Source organism: Rhododendron vialii, chromosome 3a (assembly GCF_030253575.1).
Source record: "Rhododendron vialii isolate Sample 1 chromosome 3a, ASM3025357v1".
Classification (NCBI taxonomy): Eukaryota; Viridiplantae; Streptophyta; class Magnoliopsida; order Ericales; family Ericaceae; genus Rhododendron; species Rhododendron vialii.
In genome coordinates, this window is record NC_080559.1 from 2,958,831 (window position 1) to 2,970,956 (window position 12,126).

Consider the following 12,126-nt stretch of genomic DNA (forward strand, 5'->3'; position numbering starts at 1 on the left):
ATCACAAACTCACAGCCAACCCATCAAATCCTCACAACTTCTACCCAATGAAAATGACTTAGAATTACGATTTTAGTCCAGCGTGCCATTTTCGGTTTGAAAAATAAAGTACTTCCAAGCATCATTTTTCAAGTTTCTTTACGCCAAATTAAAGTACTTCAAGAACTCTTTAATATGGTGCAAAGATATTTAAAAAATGATACACGGAAGTATTTTATTTTCTGATTTCAAAATTGCATGTCTTTTAGTATTGGTCTAGCAATTTGGAACAAAGGGAGAGAAATAATAGTATCATGTTATGGATAACTTTATGCTATAAGTTCACATATGGCTCTATTTTATGAGCTCCCTTCGGTTCCCGAAAAACTCAGGGACTTCCTTACGACCATATAAACTGGTTTCGTATTTACCACCCAAAAAAAATAAGAACCAAACTGGTCTTGTAAATATGTGCTACGAAGTGAGATTTGACACCTGAGGTTCAATCAATTTGGAAAGTAGGCTAAGTAGCTTCATCGAAATGCAGTTTATAATGCATGTCTCGCAGAGATTTCACAAATCATCCAGGGAGAAAAATTCTTCTAGTTGGGTTTCATTGACCACAATGCCAAGTTTATGACTACGAACTGCAATGATCGAATCACTACCTACGTTACTCACTACGTCTGCAGCAATGATCTCCATGTACTCGTTCAGGTTGTGCACAGTTCCATCTGCAAAAGCATAGGAGAAATTAGCAGGAGTAGAAAGCATGTCACTGCAAAATTGCACTACAGCCAAACAGCAAAGTATGTTCAGATCACATGACAATCTTTTTTCCAAGGAATAACTATGGTTGCTCGTGTGATTGTGTTTCTGTATGTGTTTGTGTGTCAGTGTAAGTGTGTCAGAGAGAGAGAGATATTCGTCCCGGATGCGCAGTTAGATCAGTTATGATTGTGTGCCACTAATATTATTCATAACACTATAATTAGAACCGACCGGCTCTTTGTTTGATGGGACTATTACTTAAAGGGTATATGTAAATATTCAATGCCATGTGATACGTAGTTCATGGGATTATTAGTGATGAGATTAACAATACTACACTCTCCGTTGTATGGTATATATACCAGGATTCGGGGGATTATGCATCCAATGATTCGATGAATACTAATTCTGGACCATAAAGATTTTAATCAAACACTGAATAGATGGTCCTCTTGACTAGATAGTCCAATTTGACGCTCATAAGTCATATCCTGTCAAAGAAGCGGGCCCAAAGTGAAAATAGGCACTAGGTTGCTCTAGCAAAAAATGTACAGTTCATTGAATTCCGGTTAAATAACATTTGTGACACAAATTGGAAGTTCTACCAACCATGGACCATAGTAGCAATGATGGCACTAAGTGAATCTCAGATAAACTCACTATTAAAGACATGTTTCGTTGGTTGGACTACAACTGAACAGATCTACAGTTATATACACCCATTGGATAATTAATCTCACTCAATTAACAGTCAGAGATTGCCAATATCATTTGCCCTATGTATCCTATATCGCATGTTCAGACCAATATGAAGTCGGTCCACTAAGTGTTGCATTCAAGTGCCATAATACAATCCCATGGGGAATATAATCCACCAAGACCAATCAAACAGGCCCTAAAGGATTCAAGACCGAAACCCGAGGTCTCAGTTTAACTGCAGCTTACAAAAATGTAATCGCGCAATTCCCAGGGGATATCTGAGCACACCATGGTACATTTCTATTACCTCACTCTCTTAAAATGCAATCCTGGGCTTATTCATACTGTACAGATAAGTGAAACCCTTGAGAGACGAAACCCTCCATGTTTCTTCTCATCGAGAAATATAGATCAATCTCTACACATGCTGGAAGGGATATTGTTGATGAAATCCACTGTAGCTTCTGGGAGACTAGCAAGTACCAAGTAGACATGCATGCAATGCACACCTATCCCGATAATTCCATGCTGTTTCTATTAAACCTTTCTCCAGCCGTGTTCCTAAGTCCGACCCACATACACTCCAAGGAGAACACATCCACAAAGATGTTCGAAACTTGTGCTCGTGTAACAAATTTAGTGATCAACGATAACATCCAAAACTAATAGTAAACAATCGATGTTAAAGAACAAAGCAGCCATTATATTCATCAAAATGTGGGCTATGCAACTAGATAAAAGGCTGCTACACCTTTTTTAGACCATGAGACCAAGTCATGTCAAGAAAAGATAAACCATGTTGGAATCTTTCAATAATCCTCACTGTAATAATCAAGCATGTTGAGCTGAGCTAATTTAGGCACAAGCATAAATTATGTACTATATATGCAGAGCAGTCGTTTCCAAACAGTAACTCTGGAGAAAGATGTTAAAGCCTATACGCAACCTACTACCAAACATAGACATCATGAAAGATAAAAGAAAATATCTGCACAGAAAATGCAAAGATTGCATCACATGCTGCATGTCAAACACAATTCACATGACTATCACTTTCATGAATTAATCAAACCTAACAACAATTGTAAATTCAATTTTAAATGGCATAAATTTGTAGTCAAACTGCTTCTTGAACTTACCTTCAGCAACTATTGGTCCATATGCAGGTGGTTTAGCAGTCCAGTTTCCTAGAGAATCCTTCATGTGTCTTCTATCAGATGCAAAGAAACGAAGGAAAATTGGAGCATGCACAACCCGGAAGAACCTGAGATTGCAAAGCAGCAATCAATTCATATACTTTTCCAATTGAGTTTCAAGAAATCTAAAACTGTACATGACAAAAATCAATTCCCCAGCGTGATGAAAGAGAAATTTTGGAAAGGAGGGCCAACAAAATAAATCATGACAAGGCATAGCAAGAAATGGATAATTTGGAGTTAGAATAACAAGAGTAGAACTGGATACTTGAAGAGTGCTGCTGCTGTGTATTAAACACAGACTCCTCTGGAATGAGATACCAATGTTGGTCCAGAACTGAGGTATACCATGCCTAATATGTCTAGCGGGGCATACGCCGAACAAGCAAGTCCAACAATTCAAGTTATGCAATTATGTGCGTACACTTCCAAGTTATAGCTTTTGTAAAACAGAGTTGCCATAAGATGAGTGAAGTCCCCAAGCTAAATGCACCAGGATACATAAAAAGTACCAGGTTGTCTAAAGAACCAAAATTTGAATTTGAATTTTTAGCCATATGGCACAGCCTCACCTGATCCTCAGACTGGCTTTCAGAGTATTGTAGCAATTAGAAAATACCCAACCAAAAACAATTTGGTGGATGTGGGGCAAATGGTCCCTCCCTAAACTGACAGATGTTAGTTTAAAATTACCAAATCAATTCTTTTCTGTTGTTCACACTACTTATGTGAAAGTTTGACTTTGACTTCTTTAGATACAGTAGTAGGATAGGTTCAACACTTCATTTCCTACAGAATCAGAAGTATAATCATGTTTTGCTTTATTTTTTGACAGAATGATACACCCAAGGTACCCACCAAAAATCACTAGTTCTAGTCGGATTGTTCCCTTCCTTTATTTGTTGGTGTTACATTTTTACACCCAAGGTACCCACCAAAAATCACTAGTTCTAGTCGGATTGTTCCCTTCCTTTATTTGTTGGTGTACATTTTTTAAGTGACAGACAAAAGACAAGGGAAGCCAGTACTATTTCTGCTGTGATTTCATCTATGAAACAAGATGCCAAATCTATACGAGGCTTTCCAAGAATCCTAAGGTAACAAGTTTGTTAAAACATAAGCTTCATCTGCCTAATTGTAGTGATATCGTCTCCTGGGTGTTATTATATGTATTGTTGGGCATATTACTGAGTCCACAAACTCTGGTATACACTTGCCAAGAAAAAAAATATGTACGGAAGATCAGTAGACATTACCTTTGAAAATCAGCAAAAAGTTGAAAAGATGGCCGGATGGTTTCTGATACATAGGAGGCCAAAGGAGATGGACAATGAAGACTTGAGTCTAAATCCCACACAAGAGGAGAAGAGTGGCTTTCTTTCTTTCTCTGTATAAGCATTGCAATTTCAAGGTTTAGAAAGTTGAAACAACATTCATGCAGGAAAGTAAATGGAAAAAACCTATTTCAGTGTTCTACCAACAGAAAAATGATGAGATTTAGTTCTCACCTGAATGCAGATGACATGGTAGTCCCATAGAATTACTCCATCAGCTCTGTGACTAGCCTTCTGATGCCACAATGGAACCTGTACAATGGTCATCAAATGATTCAAATTGAGAAGGGCTTTACCTCGGCCAATCCAATTTATGCTATAACATGCACGAGAAGGAATCCTTCTTCTCGTTGGCTCAAGCAAAATGGCAAGGCTATTGTCAAAATTTGATCAGAGTGAAAGAGACCCATTGGTAGAGACGTCACCCAAGGGACAAGTGTGGCATTTCCTTGTCACCACTTGTCTTAATCAATAAAGGCATTCTCTTTTCCAAGACCAACCCAAACGCAAGTATTATTTGTAAATAACCTTGAACACTCAAGAAATCGGTCACTTTTTCTTGTGAATTCAGGGAACCTCTAAAATTCAAACTCTGAAAATAGGTCCAGGTTATGAGCCAGTAAAGCAGACTAAATTCAAGGAATGGGAGAACTCTCTTAGTAATTAAGCACGCTGAGTAGCATATGGTTTCGTAATCAATACAAGAAGTATGCCAGTGCAGGATGATGTATCCAATGAATCGCCATAAGGCAGAATAGGACAATGAAGATTTAAAGAACTCATAGCTCAAACGAGAAGTCCGTGAAAACTTGGTGTCAAGATTCACTTTTACAGTGTATTTGTTAAATACGATCTTCGGTGCTTTCACCCAGCATTCTGACAAACAACAGTCATGTAAAATGATTTAAGAAAGGTCCATTACAGACATCAATGTCATCGTTACATGGGAATCATTAGGGGACGTTTCATGTATTCTCCAAAACCTAGTGGAATACAACAGCCAGTTGTATGGAAAATATACAGTTACAAACCTGCTTCTTTTCATTGGAGATGAACACCACATATAGGTCAGATCCATCAGCATCAGCTACCCCACTTGTGCATAGCTTTTTGCAAAGCAGATACACATTCTCCTCACTCAAAAAAGGAAAAAACCAAACAAGAACAAAGAACATTCAGCATTATTTGATTGATTAGGAATCTAGGATTCAGCATGCATTCTTGCAGTTTATAAAAGGAGAAAAGTCCCTCTCTTTTTTTACTCTTGTAAATTAATCATTAAACCAAAAATGATAAAAATGTAATAGCTCATTAAGGTTCAAAACACTTTTGCCATATCTTTTAACGGGAAATATAAGTTAGAAATAATGACTCTTTGTCTTTGATACATCAAGTTCTTTGATACGCTGATTTTTAATTATCTCAAACAGATCCGTTCAAACCAAGAAGTGGCTTGATTTCTTTCATGGTGGGAGCCTGGGAGGGGAAACAAGTGGAGTCATGGGTAGGGGCAAGGGGCTTTCGAAAACATAGGTTTCCCAAAAGGTACTATTCAGGATTATATATACCTACCAACTTTGTCTATCTCAAGGTATTAAGAGTCTCATAGACTCATAGGTATCTTGGTTCTTAGTAGCTACCAGACATAGCTAGAGATTTTCCCCAACGACAAAGCTAAAAAAGCAATACGGTTACATTATACAGCAACGGAGCAACCCCATATAGTCTTCCACATACCTACAACCTCAACTCGGAAAGTACCCGGAAGTCCGGAACAAATAGAGCACCGAAAACCAGAAACAAGATCAAGCTTTTTATAGCTGACATGCCACTCTGAGGATGTGCCCATCTATGTTATCCCCTATTAACACAAGTTCTCTTAAAACCCAAGCTATTTAAAGGCAACTACTCCATTGGTCCCTTCACTCCCTTGTTCTCAAGGGTGAGTTCTACCACGAGTTTTTATCATGAGATCTTGGAGAATCTCTATTGCAAGAGAAAATCCAAGAAGAATTTGTTGGAATAGCAATATCTATATTTATGTATACGTGTATATATATATATATATAGACACACACACACACACACACACACACACACACACACATATATATATATATATATATATATATATATATATATATATATATATATATATGTAGAGGGAGAGAGAGAGAACCAGTAGGAAGGGGTATGCTGAAACTGGGAAATATCCAGAGGACGAACGGCGGTTGGTGCTGAGGTTGAATCCAATTCCGAAGTTGCCATCTATGTATCTATCAATTTCAATACATATGTGTTTATATACGTATATGGAGCATATACAATACAGCCTATATGTATATTCTCCGAAGAGCTTTTTTCCGCAGAGTGTAGAGAGAGGAGAGCACACTTTCAGCCGTGGCGGGCAGCGGCACGAAGAAGGTCCTTTTTATTGAGAAAATAATAATAATAATAATAATTTTGACACTTTTTTTTTTTTTTTTGTGTTACTCTATAAACTCCCTTATAAATGTATTTTTACATCAAAAAATATTTATTCATCAAAAATATACTTACAGAGAGTTGGCATTAATAAAAAAGTAAGGCGGTAAAATCACAGAAAAAGCCAAAAGGCCAAAGTAGAAAAAGGCTTAATAATCATTTTGCCCATCAAACTTTTCCTAACATGACAAATCCGTCCATCAACTTTCAATGCTTCTTTTTGGGCCCTCAAATGATGCATTTGGAACTTATATATGAGATTAATGCTTGTTTGAAACTTAGGGAAGAGAAGGAAAAATTAAAATTATTTCCGCAAAAGCTCTTTCTCTCTCTCTCATGTACTTATGGATCTTCTACTTTAGCCCTTCTCAAGTTCTCTCTCTATCTAACTAAACCCTACCTCTCCAGAAAATTTAAAGAAAAATGTGAGTTGTTTTGCTGCTGAAATCTAGGTATGCTATTCCTCACCATTTTCTCCTCTTTCACTTTTTTCCAGACTATCACTCAAGCTTTTGATACATTAATAGTTCATATCCCGCTTGAACTCTAGATTTTTTTTCAAATTTTTTTTTAAAAAAAGTTAATCTCTATTTACGTTGTTCTCAATGCAGATCTCAAACATTGAAGAGAATGCATATATTTCTATTAGCTCTTAGTGTGTGTGTGTGTGTGTGTGTGTGTGTGAAAGAGAGAGAGAGAGAGAGAGAGAGAGAGAGAGAGAGAGAGAGAGAGAGAGAATGCATATTTGTCCATGAATGGAAGGTCAAAAAAATAGATAGCAATTTAATGGTTTAAGTTGAAGGGAATAGTAAACACACCCCTTGTTTCCATTGATATAAGTAGAAAGATTACTAGATTAGCATTCTTGTGAAAGTTTAATGGCGTTTTAACCTCCTAAAAAAATTCAGCCAAAAATGAAGTTTAATGTCTTAGATAGTTAGATTGAAGGAAACAATAAACAATCCCCGTGAAAGTTTAATAGTAGCACTTCATCTCCCAAAAAAAGAAGAAGGAAGTTTAATGGCCTAGATTGAAGGAAACAAAAAGCGAGGGCTGACTCTGAAATAGTAAACTAAACTGGAGGGACAAAACAAATCGGCTAGGGCTTGTTTGGCAATTGGGAATACAAATCCGAACAAACGCGAATCAATCTCAATCCTCATTCCTCAATGCGAATTGCTAAACCATGGAACCAGACCAAGACCTCACCACACTCTTCCACACCTCCGATCCGCCAACCACCGCCACCACGCGGCGGAGAATCTGCAGCGGAGGCTGCGACAGGCCGGTAAACGTGTGCCTCTGCGAAAAAATCCCAGCCGAATCCATCTCAACACTCACCCAAGTCGTGATCCTCCACCACCCCCACGAGCAGCGCCACAAGCTCGCCACCGTGCCCGTCCTCGCCAAGTGCCTCCGCCACTGCCAGACCCTAGTCGGCCGCCGCTTACGCCTCGGCGACTCGCCTCTCCTCGATTCTCTCTACAATGCCGCCGTTGAAAACCCTAGTCGACCGTATAGCGCCGTGTATCTGTTTCCTGGTACGGCTTCTGTTTCAGCAGTAGTTTTCCCTAAATTACTGGTTTAGTGTGCGTTTCCACTATATTATTGGACGACATTCTAGTGGCAACACTTAAGTTGTTCCCGGTAAGTAGTTCTACTATTTTAGTTATGTATGTGAGGATAATGACCTGCCTAGAAATTAGTGAAAATATGGATTTTGGTCTATTTAATCCATTTATTTTGTTCGGTATTATGTGCTTTTTGTAATATTTTGTTTAATTTTTCTTAAATTTTTTTAAAAGCAATCATTCGACTCGATGTGGAATCAGAAAAACATATGGAAAAAGAATCGAATTTGAAAAAGTTTAGATATGACTGGCAAGAAAAGATACTACTTCAAACTTCAAAGACAGCTAGTTCAAAAAAAATCAGACAGAAGCAATCCTCTTTTCTTTTTCTTTTTTTTGTTGGTCGCAACTTTTTACTTTTTATATTGCTTTCGTAGAGACGAGCGACAAATTCAAATAATTTAGGGTGAATCTAACGAAAAAATAAGTAAGGATGAACAAAAATACTGAAACAATAACTTGGTAGGAGGCGCCTTGATCTTATTGCCACTTGGCTACAGTAGTATAGAGAAATTCTGATGGTCGACTTACTCTTGATTTGAATTCAGAAGTTGAGGAAGTGTTTGGGCAAAGTTCAAAAAGGTTGTGTTTAGAGTCCAAAAGTTGGCTTTGGAGTGATCGTAAAGAATTTGGATGATAATTCAACTAGTGATTTGGAAGAAGGTTTTGAGCATTAAATGATGACCACTCGTGGGAATGAATTTCGATTTAATAATTGATATACATATGGACTTCTAATTGTATACCGGGGCAGGATAGGTGTGAAACTCCCAGATTCACACTTCACAAATTTGACTTTTGGATTGAAGGTTTCTCCTATTCTAACCATGATAATTCCAGAACGTTAGTCGTTAATGTCTAGAAGTACATATTTGAGTTTGCGATCTAGGGAAACACCATGGAGAGTTTATGTTTGTAGAGCATTACTTCTGATTGTGTTGGGCTCGTAAGTTCCACCAGGCTTACACGGTTACACACTTGTACCTAAAGCATGTATGAGTTTTCCAAAATTTTGGCTTCTCCCCATCATTTCTTTGACATTTGGTTCCAATTGACAGTTAAAACATACCAAATTCTTTTGTCCTGAAAAAGATTCTGCATTCCTCAGATAAAAATCGTGAATGAATCAGTTTAGCAGTCATCACATGTACATAATTGGAATATAGTGATTGGTTGACACTGATGATTGGGGGTCTCGCTTTGACAACGATGGTCATCACTCTTTCTCAGGTACAGATTCATCGCCTGCAATTGATATTAGCAAGTGTCAATCCTCATTGCGTGGTTCTTACATAAGCAAGTATGTTCTCATTGCTTTCGATGCGACCTGGAAGCACGCTAAGGAGATGGTACAAGCAAGTTTACCCTTTTTATCAAAGTTTGCAGTACGGGTTTGTTTAGATTATGATGTTGGGAAAGAAGGCGGGACCATATTTGATTCGGAATTGATTCTAAGGAAGGAGCCCTTTAGCGGGTGCATGAGCACGATGGAGGCTATTGCACGAGCTTTGTGTGTTCTTGAGCCTCATGGGGTTGAGATTGAGGGTAGGTTGGTGGAGGTTTTAAGAGCTATGGTTAGGTTTCAAGCTTGTTACTTGAAGCCCATGAAGCCAAGGCCTAAGTTGCTGAAGAGGGGTAAGGAGGATGAGATGAAGAATCAGAGTGCTGTAGTGTTTGGTTTATGATTTTGAATTCCATACGAACTTATCTCTTGCTTTCGATTTGATAACACTTCAATACCCTGTTGTGGATATTGTTGTAGCTTCCCCTATTGATGAGATAGTAACATGTTCCCTACCTCACTTTTTCCCTTTTTTCAGGAGAAAATTTTATAGCACATTATACAATTGTTTTCTTATCTCTTGTAATTTTTCTGTCCTTTTTTCCCTTGGTGGGGAAAGGAATTCTTAATGTTAGGCCAACTTTATCTGTAAATCTTATTTGAAATTTAGCTACTGTCGATAAGGCATTTTTGGTTCCATGTTTATTAAAGATTTCCAGTATTCTTTGTGGGGCTTGTTTTTTTGTGCAACAGTGCGACTTGGTGGTTTAAGAGTCTTTGGATTCTCAAGAGGTAATAAGCACGTTGGATGGGCCTGACAGTGACAATAGGATTGAATTGGTGGGGAACAAGTATTCTCTGTTTTTATATACTTGTAAAAGATAAAAGGTAACTTCCTCATTGTTATGCCCTTGCTACTCCCTACACGACCATTTTTATTTTTTTTTCCCGAGTAATACTCTGTTGAACCACATGTTAGACACCAATGATCGAAAACTAGGGTTGTTGGTGCCTAAGTGTTTACTGGTAATTATATCCTACCTTATATGAGTTTTGATTCCACTCGTACTCTATATGTTAGACTTGGGTTTACAATCCTATGAAGAAATATGTTGCGCTAGTATGCTAGTTTATGAGTCAAAAAAAATGCAAAGAAATTGCAGAACCATTGTTTCTATTCCTTGTTTTCAACGGTAATGGTATTCCCATTGGAATTGTGTTTGCTATGTAATACGCATCTACTTGCAGAATGCTTGTTCATGCATCTGAATTGAATTGTAAATCAAGGGGTTAAAGCCTTGTAAATTTTCTTTGCAGATGGCTGACAGTATCACCGTACTTATGTATGGGTTTTTCCGGCGACCACTATAGGGAACTTTTAAACGTTATGACTTGGTGCGATGACAAGTGTCATCCGCTTCCAATGTTGCGGTGAGGGTTCAACTTACAAGAATTAGCCAATGCACAAAAAGTGAGGTCAGACTGCCTGCTTACCACTTCTCTCGGACCCTGTTGTAAGCCACATCTCCTGCACTGGTATATATGACTTCTTCTTGTCAGAAACATAACTGGTATGACTTTTTCCTCAATATAGGAAGCTTTTGGTTATTAATTGAAAAAGTCATGCTATGGACCTACATTCAGAATTACATTTTTATACTGAAACTGCAGTTGTTCTTGACTGGTTTGTTGCAGTAGCCCCCTAGATAAGTTAGTTTGAAATCTGGAAATAAGAAGTCTCTATGCGTGTACGTTAATACATATATGTGTGGAATTTGGCGGTTGACAGTGCAGAAATGCTGTTAATAGGAGGATCCAAGAGGTACAATGTAGCTTTGGTGTCTCTGTTAGGGAAAACTTCAAATGAGATTTGGCTTAAATTTAACCTAGTTCCATTGTAGCTATACTATTAATTGGATTTGAGGATTCCAACTTTGGGAACTTAGGTTTTTTTTTTTGGGTAAAAAAAAAAATCCCAAAACAAAAAGAAGAGAAAAAGAAGGGAACTTAGGTTTTACCAAAACAAACAAAAAGAAGAGAAAAAAGCTTCTTATTCCTATCTATAGTTACATCTGAATTCTGGTGGAGAAGCAAGCACTGGATGTTCCTATTAATGTTTCACTTGCAAAATGTGGTTGAATGCTAGGCAAATGTGATTTTGAATCCCTTGTTGAAGAAGCTTCCGTATCAACTTTGCACTACAAGCATAACGTGAAAATCATGTCTTAGTTTAAACCCTAAGCCCGTGGTTGGATCTTGAATTTTTGGAGGGACAAGAAAATAAAGGAGAAAAGAAGGAAAAGATCTTGATTTGTCTGAGTACAATTTCCCATTTTTTTGGTTCTCTCTTTTACAGCGGTATAAACAAAACAAAACTTTCTACCGCAACTGGCGTTTGTCTTGGCACATAAGCAAACTAACTTTGAACAAGTTTTGAGGTTTACTATCGACTCATTAAGCTCATATACCGTATGATAAGCTTAAATTGCTTGAGGTCACCTCGTGATCGATTTGATTGCAGCTTGTAGTGGGCCGGAGTATTGGGCTTGACAATACGGGCAGCCCACTCACTGGGTGCAGCCCAACCATTCACTAAGCCCGTCACATTTGCAGCTTGTAGTGGGCTGAATAGAGTGGAGTATTGGGCCTGACAATACGGCCAGCCCACTCTGTTTGGTGCAGCCCAACCATTCACCAAGCCCGTCACATGCGAGTCCAGCTCTTGGAAACCGTAGGACCTGGCTGGACAA

The 12,126-nt window shown here is 38.1% G+C and overlaps 2 protein-coding genes across 2 annotated transcripts; one reads left to right on the top strand and one right to left on the bottom strand.

Annotated features, from left to right (window-relative positions):
- Positions 1-466: 466 nt before the first annotated feature.
- LOC131319041 (protein N-terminal glutamine amidohydrolase) lies at positions 467-6,402 on the bottom strand. Its single transcript, XM_058349140.1, has 6 exons — positions 6,159-6,402; positions 5,011-5,116; positions 4,154-4,231; positions 3,902-4,032; positions 2,589-2,713; positions 467-713 (listed from the first exon to the last, which is right to left on the bottom strand). Exons 1-6 carry the CDS (start codon positions 6,245-6,247, stop codon positions 553-555), a joined length of 690 nt encoding a protein of 229 aa, XP_058205123.1. The 5' UTR covers positions 6,248-6,402; the 3' UTR covers positions 467-552.
- A 1,133-nt stretch (positions 6,403-7,535) lies between these two features.
- LOC131319042 (tRNA-uridine aminocarboxypropyltransferase A) lies at positions 7,536-10,076 on the top strand. The gene is made up of 2 exons (XM_058349141.1): positions 7,536-8,004; positions 9,325-10,076. The coding sequence occupies exons 1-2, from the start codon at positions 7,650-7,652 to the stop codon at positions 9,777-9,779; spliced, it is 810 nt and encodes a 269-aa protein (XP_058205124.1). The 5' UTR covers positions 7,536-7,649; the 3' UTR covers positions 9,780-10,076.
- Positions 10,077-12,126: the final 2,050 nt, after the last annotated feature.

Coding starts and splice junctions, on each gene's coding strand:
- LOC131319042 (XM_058349141.1), top strand. CDS start 7,650: ATGGAACCAGACCAAGACCTCACCACACTCTTCCACACCTCCGATCCG. Junction 8,005..9,324: donor CGCCGTGTATCTGTTTCCTG/GTACGGCTTCTG, acceptor ACTCTTTCTCAG/GTACAGATTCATCGCCTGCA.
- LOC131319041 (XM_058349140.1), bottom strand. CDS start 6,247: ATGGCAACTTCGGAATTGGATTCAACCTCAGCACCAACCGCCGTTCGT. Junction 4,033..4,153: donor ACCATGTCATCTGCATTCAG/GTGAGAACTAAA, acceptor ATGCTTATACAG/AGAAAGAAAGAAAGCCACTC. Junction 2,714..3,901: donor CTTTTTGCTGATTTTCAAAG/GTAATGTCTACT, acceptor TTGCAATCTCAG/GTTCTTCCGGGTTGTGCATG.